At 43.1% G+C, this 20,980-nt stretch overlaps 1 protein-coding gene across 1 annotated transcript in view; it reads left to right on the forward strand.

Moving 5' to 3' along the window:
- The window catches only part of LOC106584145 (BMP/retinoic acid-inducible neural-specific protein 3), a 103,237-nt gene that overhangs the window by 48,365 nt on the left and 33,892 nt on the right, over positions 1-20,980 (forward strand). The window contains exons 3-4 of the mRNA XM_014169064.2: positions 14,848-15,038; positions 15,238-15,422. Coding sequence (XP_014024539.1) covers positions 14,848-15,038; positions 15,238-15,422 — 376 coding nt within the window. The remainder of the gene's footprint in view (positions 1-14,847; positions 15,039-15,237; positions 15,423-20,980) is intronic.

Genomic DNA, 20,980 nt, shown 5'->3' on the forward strand with positions numbered 1-20,980 from the left:
TAGTCAGAATATGAATGTAGTCTGTTACAAGGAAGTTATTGATTTCATGAACCTTATGTCTTAGGCTACATTTGTTTTTGGGGGCTATTTTTGCACTTTTCTGCTTGATAGTTTTTACTTTACTGGGAAGCTTATCAGAAGTAGACATGCCAATGTTATTTATCTTTGAGCTGATATTGCAGGGTGAGGTGCACACAGTGGACTTCCTACTAGGGCACACCACCGCAGTGCTAATATTATAACCTCTCTGGGATCATTCGGGACGCTAGTGTCCCACCTCGCCAACAGCCAGTGAAATTGCAGGGCGCCAAATTCAAACAACAGAAATCTCATAATTAAAATTCCTCAAACATGCAAGTATTATACACCATTTTAACCTCTATGGGACCGGCGGGACGAATTCGTCCCACCTACGTAACAGCCACTGCCAGCCTGTGGCGCGATTTTCAAAATCTTCAAAATCCTATTACTTCAATTTCTCAAACATATGACTATTTTACAGCCATTTAAAGATAAGACTCTCGTTAATCTAACCACACTGTCCGATTTCAAAAAGGCTTTACAACGAAAGCAAAACATTAGATTATGTCAGCAGAGTACCAAGCCAGAAATAATCAGACACCCATTTTTCAAGCCAGCATATAATGTCACCAAAACCCAGAAGACAGCTAAATGCAGCACTCACCTTTGATGATCTTCATCAGATGACAACCCTAGGACATTATGTTATACAATACATGCATGTTTTGTTCAATCAAGTTCATATTTATATCAAAAACCAGCTTTTTACATTAGCATGTGACGTTCAGAACTAGCATACCCCCCGCAAACTTACGGGGAATTCGCTAACATTTTACTAAATTACTCACGATAAACGTTCACAAAAAGCATAACAATTATTTTAAGAATTATAGATACAGACCTCCTCTATGCACTCGATATGTCCGATTTTAAAATAGCTTTTGGTGAAAGCACATTTTGCAATATTCTAAGTACATAGCCCAGGCATCACGGGCTCGCTATTTAGACACCCGGCAAGTTTAGCACTCACCATAATCACATTTACTATTATAAAAATGTCATTACCTTTTGTTGTCTTCGTCAGAATGCACACCCAGGACGTCTACTTCAATAACAAATGTTGGTTTGGTCCAAAATAATCCATCGTTATATCCGAATAGCGGCGTTTTGTTCGATGCGTTCCAGACACTATCCGAAATAGTAAAGAAGTGTCGCGCTTGGCGCAATTCCTGACAATAAAATTCAAAGTATTCCATTGCCGTACGTCGAAGCATGTCAACCGCTGTTTAAAATCAATTTTTACGTCATTTTTCTCGTAGAAAAGCGCTAATATTCCGACAGGGAATCTCCTTTTCGGCAAACAGAGGAAAAAATCCCAAAGGCGGGGCGGTCGGGGTCACGCGCATAAGCTAGTGTCTCTTGATGGGCCACTTGAGAAAGGCGATAATGTGTTTCAGCCTGGGGCTGGAATGACGACATTCTCTTTTTTCCCGGGCTATGAGAGCCTATGGAAGACATGGGAAGTGTCACGTTAGAGCAGAGATCCTTAGTAAATGATAGAGATGGCAAAGAAGTTCCAGAAATGGTCAGACAGGCCACTTCCTGTAAAGGAATCTCTCAGGTTTTGACCTGCCATTTGAGTTCTGTTATACTCACAGACACCATTCAAACAGTTTTAGAAAATTTAGGGTGTTTTCTATCCATATGTAATAAGTATATGCATATTCTAGTTACTGAGTAGGAGTGGTAACCAGATTAAATCGGGTATGTTTTTTATCCAGCCGTGTCAATGCTGCCCCCTAGCCCTAACAGGTTAAAGATAAACCTTTTGTTAATCCAGCCACAGTGTCCGATTTCAAAAAGGCTTTACGGCGAAAGCACACCATGCGATTATGTTAGGTCAGCGCCTAGCCACAGAAAACCATACAGCCATTTTCCAAAGAAGGAGAGGTGTCACAAAAGTCAGAAATAGAGTTAAAATTAATCACTAACCTTTGATGATCTTCACCGGATGGCATTCCCAGGACTCCATGTTAGACAATAAATGTGTGTTTTGTTCGATAAAGTTCATCTTTATGTCCAAAAACCTCTATTGAAATTGTCGCGTTATGTTCAGAAATGCATTGCCTCAAACAAACATCTGGTGAAATTGCAGAGAGCCACATCAAATTACAGAAATACTCATCATAAACATTGATGAAAGATACAAGTGTTATACATAGGATTAAAGATAACCTTCTTGTTAATCCAGCCACTGTGTCCAATTTCAAAAAGGCTTTACGGCAAAAGCACACCATGCAATTATGTTAGGTCAGCGCCTAGCCACAGAAAACCATACAGCCATTTTCTAACCAAGGGGCGGTGTCACAAAAGTCAGAAATAGCGTTAAAATTAATCACTTACCTTTGATGATCTTCATCCTATGGCACTCCCAGGTCTCCATGTTAGACAATAAATGTTTGTTTTGTTCATCTTTATGTTCATCTTTATGTCCAAATACCTCCTTTTTGTTTGCGCATTTAGTCCAGTAATCCAAATGCACAAAGCGTGGTCACAAAGTCCAGACCGAAAGTCAAAAAAGTTCCATTAAAGTTAGTAGAAACATGTCAAACGATATATAAAATGATTCTTTAGGATGTTTCTATCATAAATCTTCAATAATATTCCAACCGGACAAATCCGTTGTCATTAGAAAGGAAAGAGAATGAGCGTCGTGCTCACGGCCACCCGCGAGACTAAACTAATGTCTTTCAGCTTGACCACTTGTTGAAACAGCTCTTATTCGATCCCCTTTCACAATACAAGCCTGAAACAACTTCTAAAGAATGTTGACATCTACTGGAAGCCTTAGGACGTGTAATCTGACCCCACAGACGCAGGATATTGTATAGGCAATCACTTAAAAAAACTACAAACCTCAGATTTCCCACTTCCTGGTTGGGTTTCTCTCAGATCTTTGCCTGCCATATGAGTTCTGTTATACTCACAGACATCATTTTAACAGTTTTGGAAACCTTAGAGTGTTTTCTATCCAAATCTACCAATTTATATGCATATCCTAGCTTCTGGGCCTGAAATAACAGACAATTTACTCTGGCCACGCTTTTCATCCAAACTTCCCAATGCTGCCCCCTATCCCAATGAAGATAACTATGGTTCATAGGCACATGACTACTGTATACAATAGCTGTAGGACCAACAGAGGTGTTCAGGGCAGTTAGAGGGACATAAATTAAGTTATTTACATTGTGTCTGCCAACACCCCTGGGGCAATGTACATTTTCAGCAGCACCAAGACAACTCAGAGACACAATGGTAGGGCTTATCTGAGCTGGGCTTGGGTCATTGATAAGTCAATATCTCAACGTAGCCTTGAAGTTCGTGGACAGAAGTCCAGGAGCCAAGATGATTTGGATGGACTTCGTCATTCATCTTTTGTTTTCAAAAGGTGTCAAAATGATCTGTCAAAATGATTCCAACAGAGCTACAGTAATGTTTTAGCCAGGTGTGTGTTGCAAGTAGCTTGCTGAATCTATCACACCCACAAGCCCAACATTGGTACCGGATCTGAAATAAATAGCAGCATTTTGGATTCTTTCAATGCTGGAATTAGTTCTTTAAAATACATTTTCAGAAGTTCCCGAGCTGTCCTCCTAATGCCGTTTGACTCCACATGGACTACGACAGCGTCAGCTCCCGGCAACTATCGTCGAACGGTCGGAAACAGTGTTGTAATCTCCTGTTCTCGTGCTCGAGGATAGCAAAGGGCTTTTGCACTGGGAACCATTATGTTTCTTACCATAGAACTGCCGATGATGACAGCTGGTGCAATGGCTGAGGAGGTCTGGACGTTCTTTCGCCTCGAGTGGTTTCGCACACCCCTCGAGGACTGAAAAGAGATGGGGCCAGATGGACCCGAGCCAGCTGTAATATCCATTGTGGATGATGAATGGGCCGGAGTCTCAGACAGCCTCATGGTTTGATGAGGGTGGTAGCTCTGAGGATCTGAACCCAAGGTAGAAGCCACATATATGTCCGAAAACCGTGTGCTTTTGTTAGTGCTTTTTTTGTGAAGTAAATAATTTTCAAATTGGTGTTTGATGTCCTTTTGATGTTGTTGGGGGCATGTTCACTCATGGGATCATTGATTCCATTGGGATCATAGCTGTTAACCATTCCCATACTTCTCTCTTTCGTATCTCTCTCTTTCATCTCTGTATCCCACTTTAGTCTCTCTCTCTCTCGTCTCGCTCTCTTTCGTCACTCTCTCTTGCTCACTTTCATGTCTTTCATCTCTCTCTATTTTTCGTCTCTCTCTCTCTCTTTCGTCTCTCTAGTCTCTCTCTTTTGTCGCTCTCTCTATTTCGTCTCTTCCTTTCTCATCTCTATTTGGTAAGTGTTTGGTAAGGGTAAGTTCTTTTGATGTTGTTGGTATCATGTTCACTCATGGGATCATTGCTTTTGTTATTATCATAGCTGTTAACCATTCCAATACTCCATTTCTCTTTCGTCTCTCTACCGTCTCTCTCTCTCTTTCGGCTCTCTCCAGCTCCTTCATCTCTGTCCCTCTCTCTCATCTCTATCTCTCATCTCTGTATGTCTTTCATCTCTGTATCCCTCGTCCCTCTTTGTCTCGCTCTCTTTCAATTCTCCGTCTCTCGTCTCCCTCGCTCTTTCGTTTCCGTTACTCTTTCATCTCTCTCTTTCGTCTCTTCCTCTCTCGACGCTCTCTCTCATCTCCCACTCTCTTATCTCGCTCTCTCTCATCACTCTCTTTCATCTCTCTCTCTTTTCTCTTTAGTGTCTCTTTCTTTCGTGTCTCATCTCTCTGGCGTCTCTCTCTGGCGTCTCTCTTGCTTTCCCCTCTCTCCTCTTTCTCTTTCGTTTCCCTCTCTTTTGTCTCTATCTTGCTTTCGTATTGCTCTCTCGTCTGTCATTCGTATCTGTCACAAGCGTCGTTAAGGACAGACCAAGGCACAGCGGGTATAGTGCTCATTCTTACTTATTTATTTTAAGAGACCACTTAAACAAAGAAAAAACAAACGACAGCAAACAGTTCCGTAAGGTTCACAGACTATAACGGAAAATAACCACCCACAAAACCCAAAGGAAAACAGGCTGCCTAAGTATGGCTTCCAATCAGAGACAACGAAAGACACCTGCCTGTGATTGGAAACCACACTCGGCCAAACCTGGAAAACGAAACATAGAAAATGAAAACTAGAACCGAAATCCCCTAGAACAAAAAACCCCAAAACACACTAAACAAACACCCCCTGCCACGCCCTGACCATACTACAATGACAAAATACCCCTTTACTGGTCAGGACATGACAGTATCTCTCTCATCTCTCCCTCCTTTCATATCTCTCCCTTTGTTCTCTCGCTCTATTTTTCATCTCTTCATCTCAGCTCTTTCTCTCTCTCTTTTGGCTCTTTACTTTGACTTCAGGTATGGCGACTTTGAAGTCTTTGCAAGCAAAAGGATCTTTCTTCCTGATCTGAAAATAGAAAAGTATTCTTCTGTTGCTGATCCACGTTGTGCACGTTGAACATTCAGAGGGATCAGTGTCAAATTAGACTAAACACAGAGTACAGTAGTAGTGAAATAATATATTCAACTTGTAAAAGAGCACAGATTGTACAGTATAAGCTATACTGTGTGTGTGTGATAGAGAGAGAGAGGGAGAGAGTTAGTGTCCTAGGATCCCTGTAGCTGGTTCTTCCTCTCTGATTTCACATTACCCCAGCACTCAGTGAGGTGGCTGACAGATACATATACACACACAACGACCTGGGTTCAAATACTATTTCAGGTATTTCAATTACTTTTCAATACATTTGACAACAAGTAATAAGATAAGCTTTATTTGAAAGAAAAGTAGTTGAATATTGGAATGTTTTTCAAAATACAATTTGTAAAATATTGGTATGTATTTACAATTACTTCAAATACATATCGTTGAAAATATTTTAAAGACAGTATTTTAAAATAAATATTTGGCATACACTAATGTTCAAAAGTTTGGGGTCTGTCACGACTTCCGCCGAAGTCGGCTCCCCTCCTTGTTCGGGCGACGTTCCGCGGTCAACGTCACCGGCCTTCTAGCCATCTCCGCTCCATTTTTCATTGTTCATTTGTTTTGTTACGTGTTTTGTATTGACGCTCCTAGCTGGTTTTTCCCCGGGCACTATGTTTCAACCCGGAGTATGTTTAACGTCTTTGGAAACGGCTTTCATAAGGTTATATACAGATTGAAGGCAATCTTTAATGGTGAGCAGTATTGTGTGAGTATAGCAACGTTCATGCTGTGAAAAGTGAACTTCATCAAGGTGAATGGAACTTACAGGTTGCAGACCTTCCTCCTCTTCATCACCAGAATACTCTTATTTAGAGGATGTGTCATCTTCAAAATTAGCAAAAGAAGCAACCATGCACTTATAGAATTTTAAATAAATATTTTAATTTTTTGTGCAACTTCGAGAGCAGAGTATTTGAGTGTATTTAAAATATGTTTTGGGAAAATGTGTTTGAAAGGGTTTCAAATAGTTCCCCAGGAAAGTCTTTGAAAGTATTTTTGGTAAACTATTTGGTTTTTACAAGTAACCATTCAAATATTCAAAGAAAATAAATTGTTTTGGGATATGTATTTGAAAATACTAAAACAAGTATTTAAAATAACTAATACTAAATACATATGTATTTGAACCTAGGTCTGACACTCACACACACTAGTTGGAATCCCTGTTGCTCACATACTGCCAGGGGCCAGTGGTGGAATTGCCCAGCTAACCCGCCTGTATGTGTGTATGTGTGTGCGTGTGTCCTTGCTAACCTGCAGCGGAATCCATAAATGTCCATCAGAAATCCCCAGAAGCTTTGTGTCGATTACGGTTAAGCTCTCCTCCACTCCCTCGCTCCTTTATTCCCTTGTTCCCTCTCCCTCCCTCCCTTTCTCCCCCTCAGCTTAGTGGAAGGAGTACCAGTAATGGCCCCTCGTTATAGAGAAATCCGTCATGAAACAGGCCCTAATGAACTGATTCCTGTTGGCTCCTTTATTTTTTCACTTGTTTTTTCCTCTGGGGAAATTCTCATTGGTGAGAATTTGATTGACAGTTAGCCCGGACTCCTGGGGGGTTCTCTCCAGAAAAAAATGAGTGTTGCTGTGTGTGTGCGCGAGTGTATATATGCGTGCATATCTGCTTGTTGTAAATTCCATGACAGAACACCCAGTGTAATGGCAGTGTGTAACATCACATCAGCATGCGTGCCTACACAGCACATATGAGATCAGAATTTTTACACTCACAGTGTTTTAATATTGTAGTTTGTAAAGCTTTATTTGCATATTTTCCAGCATGCCTTTCAAGTGAATGTGAGAGACACCCACCCATGACTGTGTTTGTAAGTGACAGAGACATGGTTGTTGCATTCAATAACTTCTATTCCTGAAGCCTTTACCAAGTAACTGCCTAAGTGAATGTGTTTGAATTAAAAGTAAACCCTTATGACTAAACAGTATGTTTTGAAAGTATTCAGACCCCTTCATTTTCCCCACATTTTGTTACATTATAGCCTTATTCTAAAATGTATTAACATGTTTTCCTCATCACTCTACACACAATACCCCATAATGAGAAAGCATAAACAGGATTTTAGGCATTTTTTAAAATGTATTCACAATAAAATCAGAATCACCTTATTTACATAAGTATTCAGACCCTTTGCTATGAGACTCTAAATTGAGCTCAGGTGCAACCTGTTTCCATTGATCATCCTTGAGATGTTTCTAAAACTTGATTGGAGTCCACCTGGGGTGAATTCAATTGATTGGGCATGATATGGAAAGGCACAAAACTGTCTATATAAGGTTCCACAGTTGACAGTGCATGTCAGAGCAAAAACCAAGCCATGAGGTTGAAGGAATTGTCCGTAGAGTTGCACTTCTTCCCTAATATGGGTCTCAGTCACCTGGGGTCCAGAGAGGGGAGAAGTCAGACTTGTCTATCACATGTCCCTGGTGCTATGCAGAATATCAGATAGAAAAGAGGACAGGAGGGAACATTGTCTTCATATGTGAATGTGTCTTTACCTATTTTAAACTATGTGAATGTATGGCTTGATTAACGGGGAACCAATTACTTGTGTCCACAATGTTTGTGTGCCAGTCACGCCCTCCTTTGGCCTTGGGGAAGGTAAGGTCTGACACAAGATGTGTGGGGTAGTGTCTGGACAATTGTTCGTCATCTCTGATGTACAATTGTACGTCACCTATCCTGGGATAGTGTATGACCCAGAGACTCACTCCCCTCAGCACTTTACATTTGATTTACGCCATAGAATGAGTTGGTGTTTCTGTACTGTGAAGTACAAGGGACGAGATCAGAGCCTTGTCTTAGGGGCCAAACTCTGTACAATAAGAACAATCTTCATAACAAATGCTATCTGGCTGGGGGATACTCCTTTCTCATATATCAAGTCTCACCTTGTGACCCATTCCATGCATCTGTTGTTTGTCATGTAGACCAAGATGGTGTATCTTTGATATTAAATATATGTTTTATTACTTGTATCAGAGCTGCTCGCCACAACACTTGGGAGTGTTGAGTCGACCAGCCTCAATATTGTGGAAGCAATTGCTCTATGCTCCCTTATTAACCTCTTACATCTAGACGTTCCGCTAGCGGAACACCTGCTCCAATATCCAATGATAGGCGGGGCGCGAATTACAAATTCCTAAAAAATACAAAAACTTCAATTTTTCAAACATATGACTATTTCACAGCATTTTAAAGACAAGACTCTCCTTTATCTAACCACACTGTCCGATTTCAAAAAGGCTTTACAGCGAAAGCAAAACATTAGATTATGTCAGCAGAGTACCTAGCCAGAAATAATCAGACACCCATTTTTCAAGCTAGCATATAATGTCACAAAAACCCAGAAGACAGCTAAATGCAGCACTAACCTTTGATGATCTTCATCAGATGACAACCCTAGGAAATGATGTTATACAATACATGCATGTTTTGTTCAATCAAGTTCATATTTATATCAAAAAACAGCTTTTTACATTAGCATGTGACGTTCAGAACTAGCATACCCCCCGCAAACTTCCGGGGAATTTACTAACAATTTACTAAATTACTCACGATAAACGTTCACAAAAAGCTTAACAATTATTTTAAGAATTATAGATACAGAACTCCTCTATGCACTAAATATGTCCGATTTTAAAATAGCTTTTTGGTGAAAGCACATTTTGCAATATTCTAAGTACATAGCCCAGCCATCACGGGCTAGCTATTTGTCATGGTTGTCGTCGGTGAATGAGGACCAAAACGCAGCAGGTATGTGAATGCTCATCTTGATTTTTAATTACTCTCAAAATGAACATACAAAAATAACAAACACGAAAAACGAATGAACGAACGACAATAACAGTCTGACTAGGCACACGGCTAAGCACAGAACAATCACACACAAAACACACACACAAACCCTAATATATGGGACTATCAATCAAAGGCAGATAGACAACACCTGCCTTCAACTGAGAGTCCTAACCCCAATTAACCAAACATAGAAACACACACACCAGACTAACCATAGACTACAAACACATAGACCATCAACCAAAAACCCGGAAATACTAAATCAAACACCCCTTTACACAAACACACCACCCCGAACCACATAAAACAAATACCCTCTGCCACGTCCTGACCAAACTACAAAAACAATTAACCTTATACTGGCCAGGACGTGACAGTACCCCCCCCTTAAAGGTGCTACCCCAGAAGCACCTTAACAAAAAATAACCCCAAGCAACACCAAAAAAAAATCCCCTTTTCAAAAGGGAGGGAAGGGAGGGTGTCTGCTGTCAACGACGGCACTGTGCTACACCCCCCCTCCCCAACCCACCTATTTCTGGAGGTGGCTCTGGTTCCGGCCGTTCCAGGCTGTCGGGCCACTCTGGCATCGCCGAGGGGCAGTCGGGCCAGTCTGGCATCGCCGGGGGGCTGTCGGGCCAGTCTGGCAGTTCGGGACAGTCTGGGCAGTCTGGCAGTTCGGGACAGTCTGGGCAGTCTGGCAGTTCGGGACAGTCTGGGCAGTCTGGCAGTTCGGGACAGTCTGGGCAGTCTGGCAGTTCGGGACAGTCTGGCCACTCCGGCAGTTCAGCGCAGTCTGGCCACTCCGGCAGTTCAGCACAGTCTGGCCACTCCGGCAGTTCAGCACAGTCTGGCCACTCCGGCAGTTCAGCGCAGTCTGACCTCTCTGGCGACTGTTGACTGGCGGGCAGCTCTGACGACTGTTGACTGGCGGGCAGCTCTGACGACTGTTGACTGGCGGGCAGCTCTGACGACTGTTGACTGGCGGGCAGCTCTGGTGACGACTGTTGACTGGCGGGCAGCTCTGGTGACGACTGTTGACTGGCGGGCAGCTCTGGTGACGACTGTTGACTGGCGGGCAGCTCTGGTGACGACTGTTGACTGGCGGGCAGCTCTGGTGACTGTTGACTGGCGTGGCTGGGTTGACGCACTTGTAGCCTGGTGCGTGGTGCTGGTACTGGGCTTACCAGATTATGTACACGCACCTCCAGGCTAGTGCGGGGAGCGGGAACAGGACGAGTCGGACTGGGTTGACGCACTTCCGGGTCCGCACGAGAGACAGGAGCTGGAAACCCAGGGCTATGGAGGCGCACAGTCGGTCTCGATCTTACCTCCTGCACAACCCGTCTTGGCTGGATGGAACTAGTAGCCCTGTAAGAGCGGGGTGCTCGTACAGGGCAGACTGGGCTGTGCAGGGGCCTGATGGTAGCCGTGCGTAGAGCGGGAGTTGGGTAGCCTGGTCCTCGGAGGCGTACCGGCGACCAGATGCGCTGCGCAGGCATCCTCCTACCAGGCTGGATGCCCGCTCTAGCACGGCACCTGCGAGGGGCTGGAATAACGCGCACCGGACTGTGCGTGCGTATGGGTGAGAGAGTGCGCTCCTCAGCGAAACATAGCGCTCTCCACCCCATACGCTCCTCCATATAACCACGGGTAGCTGGCTTCCGGCTCTTCTTACGCCTAGCCAAACTACCGTGTGCCCCCCCAAAAAAAATTCTTGGGGGTGCCTCTCGTGCTTCTCCCTCAGCGCGTACTTGGCCTCGTACCTACGCCTCTCTGCCTTGGCTGCCTCAATTTCCCACTGCGGGCGGCGATAATCCTCAGCCTGGTGCCAAGGTCCGGCCCCGTCCAGAACTTCCTCCCAGGTCCATTTCTCCCGCCAGTCCAACTCGAAGTCCCTCTACTCCTTCTTCTGCTGCTTGGTCCTTGAGTGGTGGGTGATTCTGTCACGGTTGTCGTTGGTAGAAATGGAAGACCAAAACGCAGCAGGTATGTGAATGCTCATCTTGATTTTTAATTACTCTCAAAATGAACATACAAAAATAACAAACACGAAAAACGAACGAACGACAATAACAGTCTGACTAGGCACATGGCTAAGCACAGAACAATCACCCACAAAACACACACACACAAACACACCCTAATATATGGGACTCTCAATCAAAGGCAGATAGACAACACCTGCCTTCAACTGAGAGTCCCAACCCCAATTAACCAAACATAGAAACACACACACCAGACTAACCATAGACTACAAAGACATAGACCATCAACCAAAAACCCGGAAATACTAAATCAAACACCCCTTTACACAAACACACCACCCCGAACCACATAAAACAAATACCCTCTGCCACGTCCTGACCAAACTACAAAAACAATTAACCTTATACTGGCCAGGACGTGACACTATTTAGACACCCGGCAAGTTTAGCCTTCACCAAAATCAGATTTACTATAACAAAAATGTTATTACCTTTGTTGTCTTCGTCAGAATGCACTCCCAGGACTGCTACTTCAATAACAAATGTTGGTTTGGTCCCAAATAATCCATCGTTATATCCGAATAGCGGCGTTTTGTTCGTGCGTTCCAGAAACTATCCGAAATGGTAAATCAGGGTCGCACGCATGGTGCAATTCGTGACAAAAAAATTCTAAATATTCCATTACCGTACTTCCAAGCATGTCAACCGCTGTTTAAAATCAATTTTTATGCAATTTATCTCGTAAAAAAGCGATAATATTCCGACCGGGAATCTCCTTTTCGGCAAACAGAGGAAAAATCACAAAGACGGGGGGGGCAGGGCACGCGCCTAAGCCCACAGTCCCTTGATCGGCCACTTGAGAAAGGCGATAAGGTGTTTCAGCCTGGGGCTGGGATGACGACATTCAGGTTTTTCCCGGGTTCTGAGCGCCCATGGAAGACGTAGGAAGTGTCACGTTAGAGCAGAGATCCTTTGTAAAAGATAGAGATGGCAAAGAAGTTCAAGAAATGGTCAGACAGGCCACTTCCTGTAAAGGAATCTCTCAGGTTTTGACCTGCCATTTGAGTTCTGTTATACTCACAGACACCATTCAAACAGTTTTAGAAACTTTGGAGTGTTTTCTATCCAAAGCCAATAATTATATGCATATTCTAGTTACTGGGCAGGAGTAGTAACCAGATTAAATCGGGTACGTTTTTTATCCAGCCGTGAAAATACTGCCCCCTAGCCATAACAGGTTAATAAGGTTTGAATAAAGTAATATCCTGATTGGTGATTGACCTTGTCTCTCCTCATTATTGATTAGAATTTCCACGACAATATACAATCCATGTTGTGACGACCCTCCCACTCTGTCTGCCGTATTCTCTCTCTTTGCTCTTGTTTCCTTATTAGGATGCCAGTGGGCGGAGCTGGGAGGGTCGTCAACTACATGGGAAACACCTGGGCCCGGGTGTGTCCCATGATAAATAGATCTCTGCCACATTCATTGAAGAGACTCTCCATGCGGACACACTATGTTTATTTGTATATAGGTTACCTTTGTTAATAAATATATATTTTGTTATTCCTTGTCTCCATGTTCTCCCTTTTGTTACGAGCTTTGAGCCGGTTCGTGACAATGTCTCAATTGTCTCAATTATTCTTTAACCTGTCTCCTCCCCATCATCTACTCTGATTGAAGTGGATTTAACAAGTGACATCAATATGAGATCATAACTTTCACCTGGATTCACCTGGTCAGTCTATGTCATGGAAGGAACTGTTCTTAATGTTTTGTATACTCTGTACATTTCATAATGACTTTAGTTATGGCCTAGTTATCCTCAACATTGTGATCTGAAACTCTTGGCTCATGGGCCACATCAAACCTCCAAGTCACAATAAGATGGTTTGTGAAGTGATTAGTAATTCCTATCGGAATCCAGCCAGAGTAAGAATATCCAACAATTTGAATATTTTATCACCCACAACCTGTATTCAAAATGACTGCTATTGTGAAGGACTTTATACAAAAAAGACTACCTAAACCATCTAAATTGTAACAACCATCTCAGTAACAGGTGCAATTACAGATTGGATTAGTTCAGTTCAGATAATCAATGTTTATGCAGAAACACAGATATTAAAATAAGTTTCTAAAAATAAACCTGCAACAAAGCATTCTGGGAAAATATGAACAAGACCCCTTCCACGTCTTTTTTTACTCAGGGTTAATGGAAATGAACTCAACACAGTTGAGTAACAACACCACATAATGTTGATTCCAAAGTGATTCATTTAACACTTCGTTTATTCACCACGTGGTGTCAATTGCAATCCCACTGGTGTTAAAGCTGCAATATGTAACTTTTTGGCCGATCTGACCAAATTCACATAGAAATGTGAGTTATAGATATAGTATCCTTGCTGTGGTGGAACACTCGCAACATGGACTGCTTATAATGGAATAATACACCTCAGCAGCACTCATGTCTGACAGCTTTACAATTATCCTTTCCATACCAGGCTTGACCACTAAACCCTGGTTATTATGGGCTATTTGAGCCACATGGTAATCTAGATAAAAACCATTGGAACCCTGCTCTGCCAGCATGGATATCAAGACCCTTTATCCTCATCAGAGGGTCTTAGCCTCTACAGAGGACCCTTGAGAGCAGCTCATCAGCACAGTGTGTGTGTGTGTGTGTGTGTGTGTGTGTGCGTGTGTGTGTGTGTGTGTGTGTGTGTGTGTGTGTGTGTGTGTGTGTGTGTGTGTGTGTGTGTGTGTGTGTGTGTGTGTGTGTGTGTGTGTGTGTGCTTGCGCCCTTTGAGCAGAATGTCTTCCCCAGTGATTACAAACCAGTCCAGCCGCAGGGCATCACAAGCCACTCTACACAACCGAGATTGCACCATTGTGTAAAAAGTGTTGGGGAAGGACAGTGTTTTCATGATAGGCACAGAGCAATTATCAGAACACATTGAAAACAGCATGGCACCATTCATCTTTTAGGAAATGGCACATAAAGATCCAAATGTCACCGGAGTTGATGTGGCAGACATGATATCTTCCACCCAGCATGGCCCGAATCTGAATATGAGTCTTCTAATGCAGCCCAAGCTGTGTCCTTCTGTCCACTCTGCAATTAGAACAGTATAATCCTATGTTTTATTCTTCTTTCAATACTCAAAGCACAGATAGACATTGGCCTCATCCTGGGGCGGGGCCAGGGCCTCTGCAGACCTTTAGATGGTCCACTCTTCATTATGGCAGAGGGCACTGGGGTTGTGGGCTGGGTCTGGCTGTAACATGCTCTTGAGCCCTTTTTCTCTCTCTTCACTATGACTATGATAGAGGGTGTTTGCTAATGGAGTGTGCCCTGCCAGTGTGTGTGTGTGTGTGCATCCCTGCCTGTGAGTTTGTTTGTGTGTGTGTGCGTACTAATGTTTGTGTGTGACATTGCAGGGAGTTTGGCCGCTGGAAGGTGAACAGCCTGGCTCTAGAGAGACAGGATAACAATGGTCTGGCTCTGCCTCTGGACCCCGAGTTCCTTCAGACCATAAGGCACCTGGGCAGACGGCCCAGCCTCAGCTCTATCACAGACAGCATCATCAGGAAGTACGGAACACACTTCCTACTCTCAGCCACCCTGGGGGGTAAGAATAATAAACATTTTATTTATTGGTGTAATGATTGGAAGGCCTATTTCTTTCCACTCAATCTGTATGCTGCTGATTCTCAGCTTCAGAAACACATTCTCTCTGTGCTGTATAGGTGTCGTGTTGGATGTGGACTATTCCCGGCCCAGTTCTCAGTGCATATTCTGCGCCATTCTGTGCCCTTGTTTGTGTTTAGGGGAGGAGTCGTTAAGGATCTTTGTGGACAAGCGGAGGTTGAGTAGGACAGTGGAGGCAAGCGAGGCCAACGGTACGGCCGTGACTCTGGAGGCACTCCACCAGCTGGCTGCATCCTACTTCATCGACAGGGAAGGCACCTTGCGCAAGCTGCACCACATCCAAATAGCATCCACAGCCATCAAGGTAACCATACAATGGTTAGAATAAATCTAGCAGTTTTGCTTTGTAGTTCCATCTGTGATGTGTGCTGTAGTTGTGTCTGTTGGCTCCAGGATGAAAGTTTCCTAAATAGCAGGATGTGTGTTTGATTTAAATATCATCAATCCATTCCATCTTTCATTCCAAGAGCCCTCTAGCTGGGACCATCATTATTACTGAATAATGAGTCTGATCGGCTGAGTTTGCCCTTTGCACAGCAGGACGTTTGGCAGTTTCCATGTGAGCCTGTGATATATTTACATGTAGCTGTGACAATGACAGGATTATCAATGAGGAATTTCCCTTGCACAGGCACCTTGTATTAAAGCGGTGTTTCCCGAATGGTAGTTTTGGACGAGCTGGTAAGCCATCCCAGCTAATTTAAGTTTCTTTAAGTCATTGTATAAAACTACACTGCTTGACTGTTTTGTTCATAATGAGGCTTTGGGAACCACTGTGACGGTCGTCCCTAACAGAATTATACAGCTGAGTGTTTATTCCTAACATTATCTGAGATTAATTAAAAACTCACTTGCTGTTTGAAAGCGTCCTTCCATTTATCATTGACTCATCCCAGTGCTATCCCATCATGGGCAACCACAGACAGATAAGGCATAGTCATTAAATTGAATTGGCAAAAGGACACATCATGGCTGCGTTGGAAGTGTCCTCATGGACAAAGTGTTGCTAAAATCCTCTGATTAAGATGAATGGAGCAGAAGTCCTCGGAGTTGCATTTGTTGGGAGGCAGTTTCAGGTGACTGATGTGAAATATTCACAGCATCAGCAGGCTTTAATTCAGGCCATGGATTTCTACCTCACTAAGATGAAGATGGATGGCAAGAAAAAAGCGTCTCAGAGAGAGCACCGGACAATGGCTTTTCGAGATTTTCAAGAGGAGAAAACCCTGAAGCTACTGTATTTAATTTTGTAAAATTTTATTGCACCTTTATTTAACCAGGTAGGCCAGTTGAGAACAAGTTCTCATTTACAACTGCGACCTGGCCAAGATAAAGCAAAGCAGTGCGATTAAAAACAACAACACAGAGTTCCACATGGGATAAACAAACGTACAGTCAATAACACAATAGAAAAGTCTATGTACAGTGTGTGCAAACGTAGTAATATTAGGGAGGTAAGGCAATAAATAGGCCATAGAGGCGAAATAATTACAATTTAGCATTAACACTGGAGTGATAGATGTGCAGATGGTGACATGCAAGTAGAGATACTGGGGTGCAAAAGAACAACAAAAAGAACAATATGGGGATGAGGTAGTTGGGTGTGCTAATAACAGATGGGCTGTGTATAGGTACAATGACTGGTAAGCTGCTCTGACAGCTGATGCTTAAAGTTAGAGAGGGAGATATGTCTCCAACTTCAGTGATTTTTACAATTCGTTCTAGTCAATGGCAGCAGAGAACTGGGAGGAAAGGCGCCCAAATGAGGTGTTGGCTTTGGGTATGACCAGTGAAATATACCTGCTGGAGCGCGTGCTACGGGTGGGTGTTGATATGGTGACCAGTGAGCTGAGATAAGGCAGGGCTTTACCTAGATGACCTGGAGCCAGTGGGTTTGGTGATGAATATGTAGCGAGGGCCAGCCAACGAGAGCATACAGGTCGCAGTGGTGGGTGTTATATGGGCCTTTGGTGACAAAACAGATGACACTGTGATAGACTAAATCCAATTTGCTGAGTAGAGTGTTGGAGGCTGTTTTGTAAATGACATCGCCGAAGTTGAGGATCGGTAGGATGGTCAGTTTTATGAGGGTATGTTTGGCAGAATGAGTGAAGGAGGCTTTGTTGCGAAATAGGAAGCCGATTCTAGATTTAATTTTGGATTGGAGATGCCTAATGTGAGTCTGGAAGGAGAGTTTACAGTCTAACTAGACACCTAGGTATTTGTAGTTGTCCACATATTCTAAGTCTGAACCGTCCAGAGTAGTGATGCTAGTCGGGTGGGCGGGTGCGGGCAGCAATCGGTTGAAGAGCATGCATTTAGTTTTACTAGCATTTAAAAGCAGTTGGAGGCCACGGAAGGAGTGTTGTATGGTATTGAAGCTCGTTTGTAGGTTTGTTAACACAGTGTCCAAAGAAGGGCCAGATGTAAACAGAATGGTGTCGTCTGCATAGAGGTGGATCAGAGAATCACCCACAGCAAGAGCGACATCACTGATATATACAGAGAAAAGAGTCAGCCCAAGAATTGAACCCTGTGGCACCGCCATAGAGACTGCCAGAGGTCCAGACAACAGGCCCTCCGATTTGACACACTGAACTCTATCTGAGAAGTAGTTGGTGAACCAGGTTAGGCAGTCATTTGATAAACTAAGGCTATTGAGTCTGCCGATAAGAATGCGGTGATTGACAAGAGTTGAAAGCCTTGGCCAGGTCGATGAAGACGGCTGCACAGTACTGTCTTTTATCGATGGCGGTTATGATATCGTTTAGGACCTTGAGCATGGCTGAGGTGCACCCATGACCAGCTCGGAAACCAGATTGCATAGTGGAGAAGGTATGGTGGTATTCGAAATGGTAGGTGATCTGTTTGTTAAATTGGCTTTCTAAGATTTTAGAAAAGCAGGGCAGGATGGATATAGGTCTATAACAGTTTGGGTCTAGAGTGTCACCCCCTTTGAAGAGGGGGATGACCGCGGCAGCTTTCCAATCTTGGGGATCTCAGACAATACGAGAGGTTGAACAGGCTCTCAGGGGAGGGGAGGGGGGGGGGGCTTGGGCAAGTTTCTGTGGGGGGTGCAGAGCTGTTGGCCAGGGTAGGGGTAGCCAGGTGGAAAGCATGGCCAGCCGTTAGAAAAATGCTTACTGAAATTATCGTAGATTTATCAATGGTGCCAGTGTTTCCTTGCCTCAGTGCAGTGGGCAGCTGGGAGGAGGTGCTCTTATTCTCCAGTGTCCCAAAACTTTTTGGAAGTGTAACACTCCAGGTAAAAAATAAAGGGAATGTGAAAATGAAATAGATGAAGAGAGGAGGGGAAGTGGTGCCTCTACAATTACACATGAGAGATGAATCATCGGTTCCATTTCAGTAATTTCTTCTAGAGCGCGCCCCATTTGTCAGCCCTTTTGGATATGAGTTAAGGTGTCTCACGCTGTCCGTAATAAATGGTGCTTTAACCTACCAGTGAGCATGGAACACTAACAGGAAACACTAAAAGCACCAGGTGGACATAAATCTGGTGGTTTAAGTTTGATTTACAACTCAGGTCAATTTCTACTGAGGTGTATTACAATTAGCCTGAAAAACAACTAGCCATCGATGTGAGAAAGGACAAAGGAGTATTTTTCACCCAATTTTCTGGTCTACTAGGATGTGGTGTTCAGTCATTCATGTCCTGTTATGGTTCATTTGTAGGAGAATTAAGAGAATTTGTTAGGCTGAGCTTTGGAACGCAAGATAAATCTAGTGAGAAATGACAGTAGCAGCAGTTCAAGATGTAGAACGGATTTGATGGGAAAACTGTAGCTATTTGAATATGTAAATGATAGAATAACACTAGTTTGTCAAGGTAGTCAGAACACATCATCAAATACATAAAGAAAGGTATTATGATCATCAGACAAATTACTGTCATCACTGAATGATGGGACAACATAATTTACTTTAAGATTTTGCTTGTTGGCTAGACTAGCCCAGACCAGGGATGGGCAACTACAGTCCTCGGGGAGAGAGTGTAACTTTCCCCCCATCCCTAGCAAACACAGCTGATTAAACTAATTAAACTAATTGCATTCTAAACTGAAGCTCATGATTAGTTGATTATTGGTGTCAGGTTTGTAAGCTGGTGCTGGGACAAAAGTGACACCAATCAGGACTCCGGGGACTGGAGTTGTCCACACCTGGCTTAGACCGTACTTAGCGGCAGATGGCAAAGAGATGGTCTGATTGGCCCGTCTGTATTTGTTAAGGCTTGTGATTCAATTTCAGATAGAACCGTATAGAGCCAAGGGGTTCAAATGGGTTTATGCAGATCAAACTTACTTGTTTTTCCTTTTTTTCCCACTTTACTTTATCAAAAATCTAACTTCACAGACATATGAAGAACCATCTGAAGATATGTTACTGACTGATTTTTGACAAAATGTCAGAACCTTATAGTATCAAGGTCTCGATGTCCTCCCCCTCAAGAAAAAGGTACCCTTGGATGCAAAAACAAGAGTAACTTTTATTTTCTATCAAGGTCATAGAATCTTGGGGAAATTTACAAATTTAGATAAAGGTATGAGCTGTAGCCAGCTTCACTTACCGTTAAACCTCTGTCTGGGTCGTCAGTCAAGCTTCTCAATCGCAAGCTGTGAGTAAAGTAACTTAAACCAGCTCGGTTTACTCTCTGCAATGTTGTCTGGTCAGAGCACCTGAATTATTAAGCTCTGAGAGGTTAGCTGGCAACATTTTTACTTCATGTAAAGTCAATCTGGTGACATCACAATCATGGCAAAATGTTTTCCTACTAATTATTTGCCTTCTTTTGAAATGTTATCATGTTTCAAAGCCAAATCCAAGTTGCAATGAAGTAGGCTAACCTTAGCTTGTTAAGGTAGCTAGCTAACATCAGCTATGCTAGCAATGATAGTGTAAGCCAGGAAAACTGTGGTTTTAAAACCTCTTGCCGGAATCCTCAAAGAATGTCTAAACAAGCATAAACACATCTAGGATGTAAATGGGGATATGCAGCGTTGACTAAGGTTATGCCTCAGTGATTAAAAACAGGCCGATTCTTTGTGGCGCTGTGAAAGAAGCAATTTCCAAAGAAGTGCCGGTCCTTATGAAACATTAATGGCATTCAATATTTTTCTAAACAGGTTGGAGTACAGGCCTCTTAATACCTATTGTTATTCAAATATATGACATCTCTGGCTCATTTACTGGCATTTTATGCTGCTTTTTTGGAATTATCCATTGGTTGAATTAACAAAAGGCATGAATCTTTCTCTGCCTTAGTGGTAGTATAATAATATTAACGCTTGCATTTAGAAAATAATTGAGCTTCCAAGACACTTGAGGCAATGCACCATGCATATTAAAATATGAAAGGTTTGTTACTGCACTACTTTTGAGCACTTTTGCCGTTCTCCCAGCCATTAGCTATTCCCAAACTAGCGGTTAGCTAGTTAGACCTTTAAACAAGTCTTAAACAAGGCATTTTTAAGACATCCTTGCCTGAATCAGAGGAAGAATGCATGCTTCATGAGGAGTGAGTGAAAGAATACTGGTGCTGACTAATAGTACTGCATGATGATGCATACTAGACACATCCCCTCCCAGGGCCGGCCCTAGCCTTTTGAGGGCCCTAAGCGAGATTTGGTTGGGGACCCCTCCAGCTCATGGGCAAAACATTTTAATGGCTCTACTCTTGATTATTTTCCCCTCTCCGGGGTAAGAAAAAGTACATTTGCTGCAATTTGACAATTTCTTTCCATGGGGTGTACAGATATTGTATAAGTTAATATTTTAAAGCAAGTGTTCTGCAATTTTACTTTTTTCATAGGGTGGAGAGAAAGTTTAGCAATTGTATAACTAATT

The sequence above is a fragment of the Salmo salar genome, chromosome ssa23, assembly GCF_905237065.1.
Source record: "Salmo salar chromosome ssa23, Ssal_v3.1, whole genome shotgun sequence".
Classification (NCBI taxonomy): Eukaryota; Metazoa; Chordata; class Actinopteri; order Salmoniformes; family Salmonidae; genus Salmo; species Salmo salar.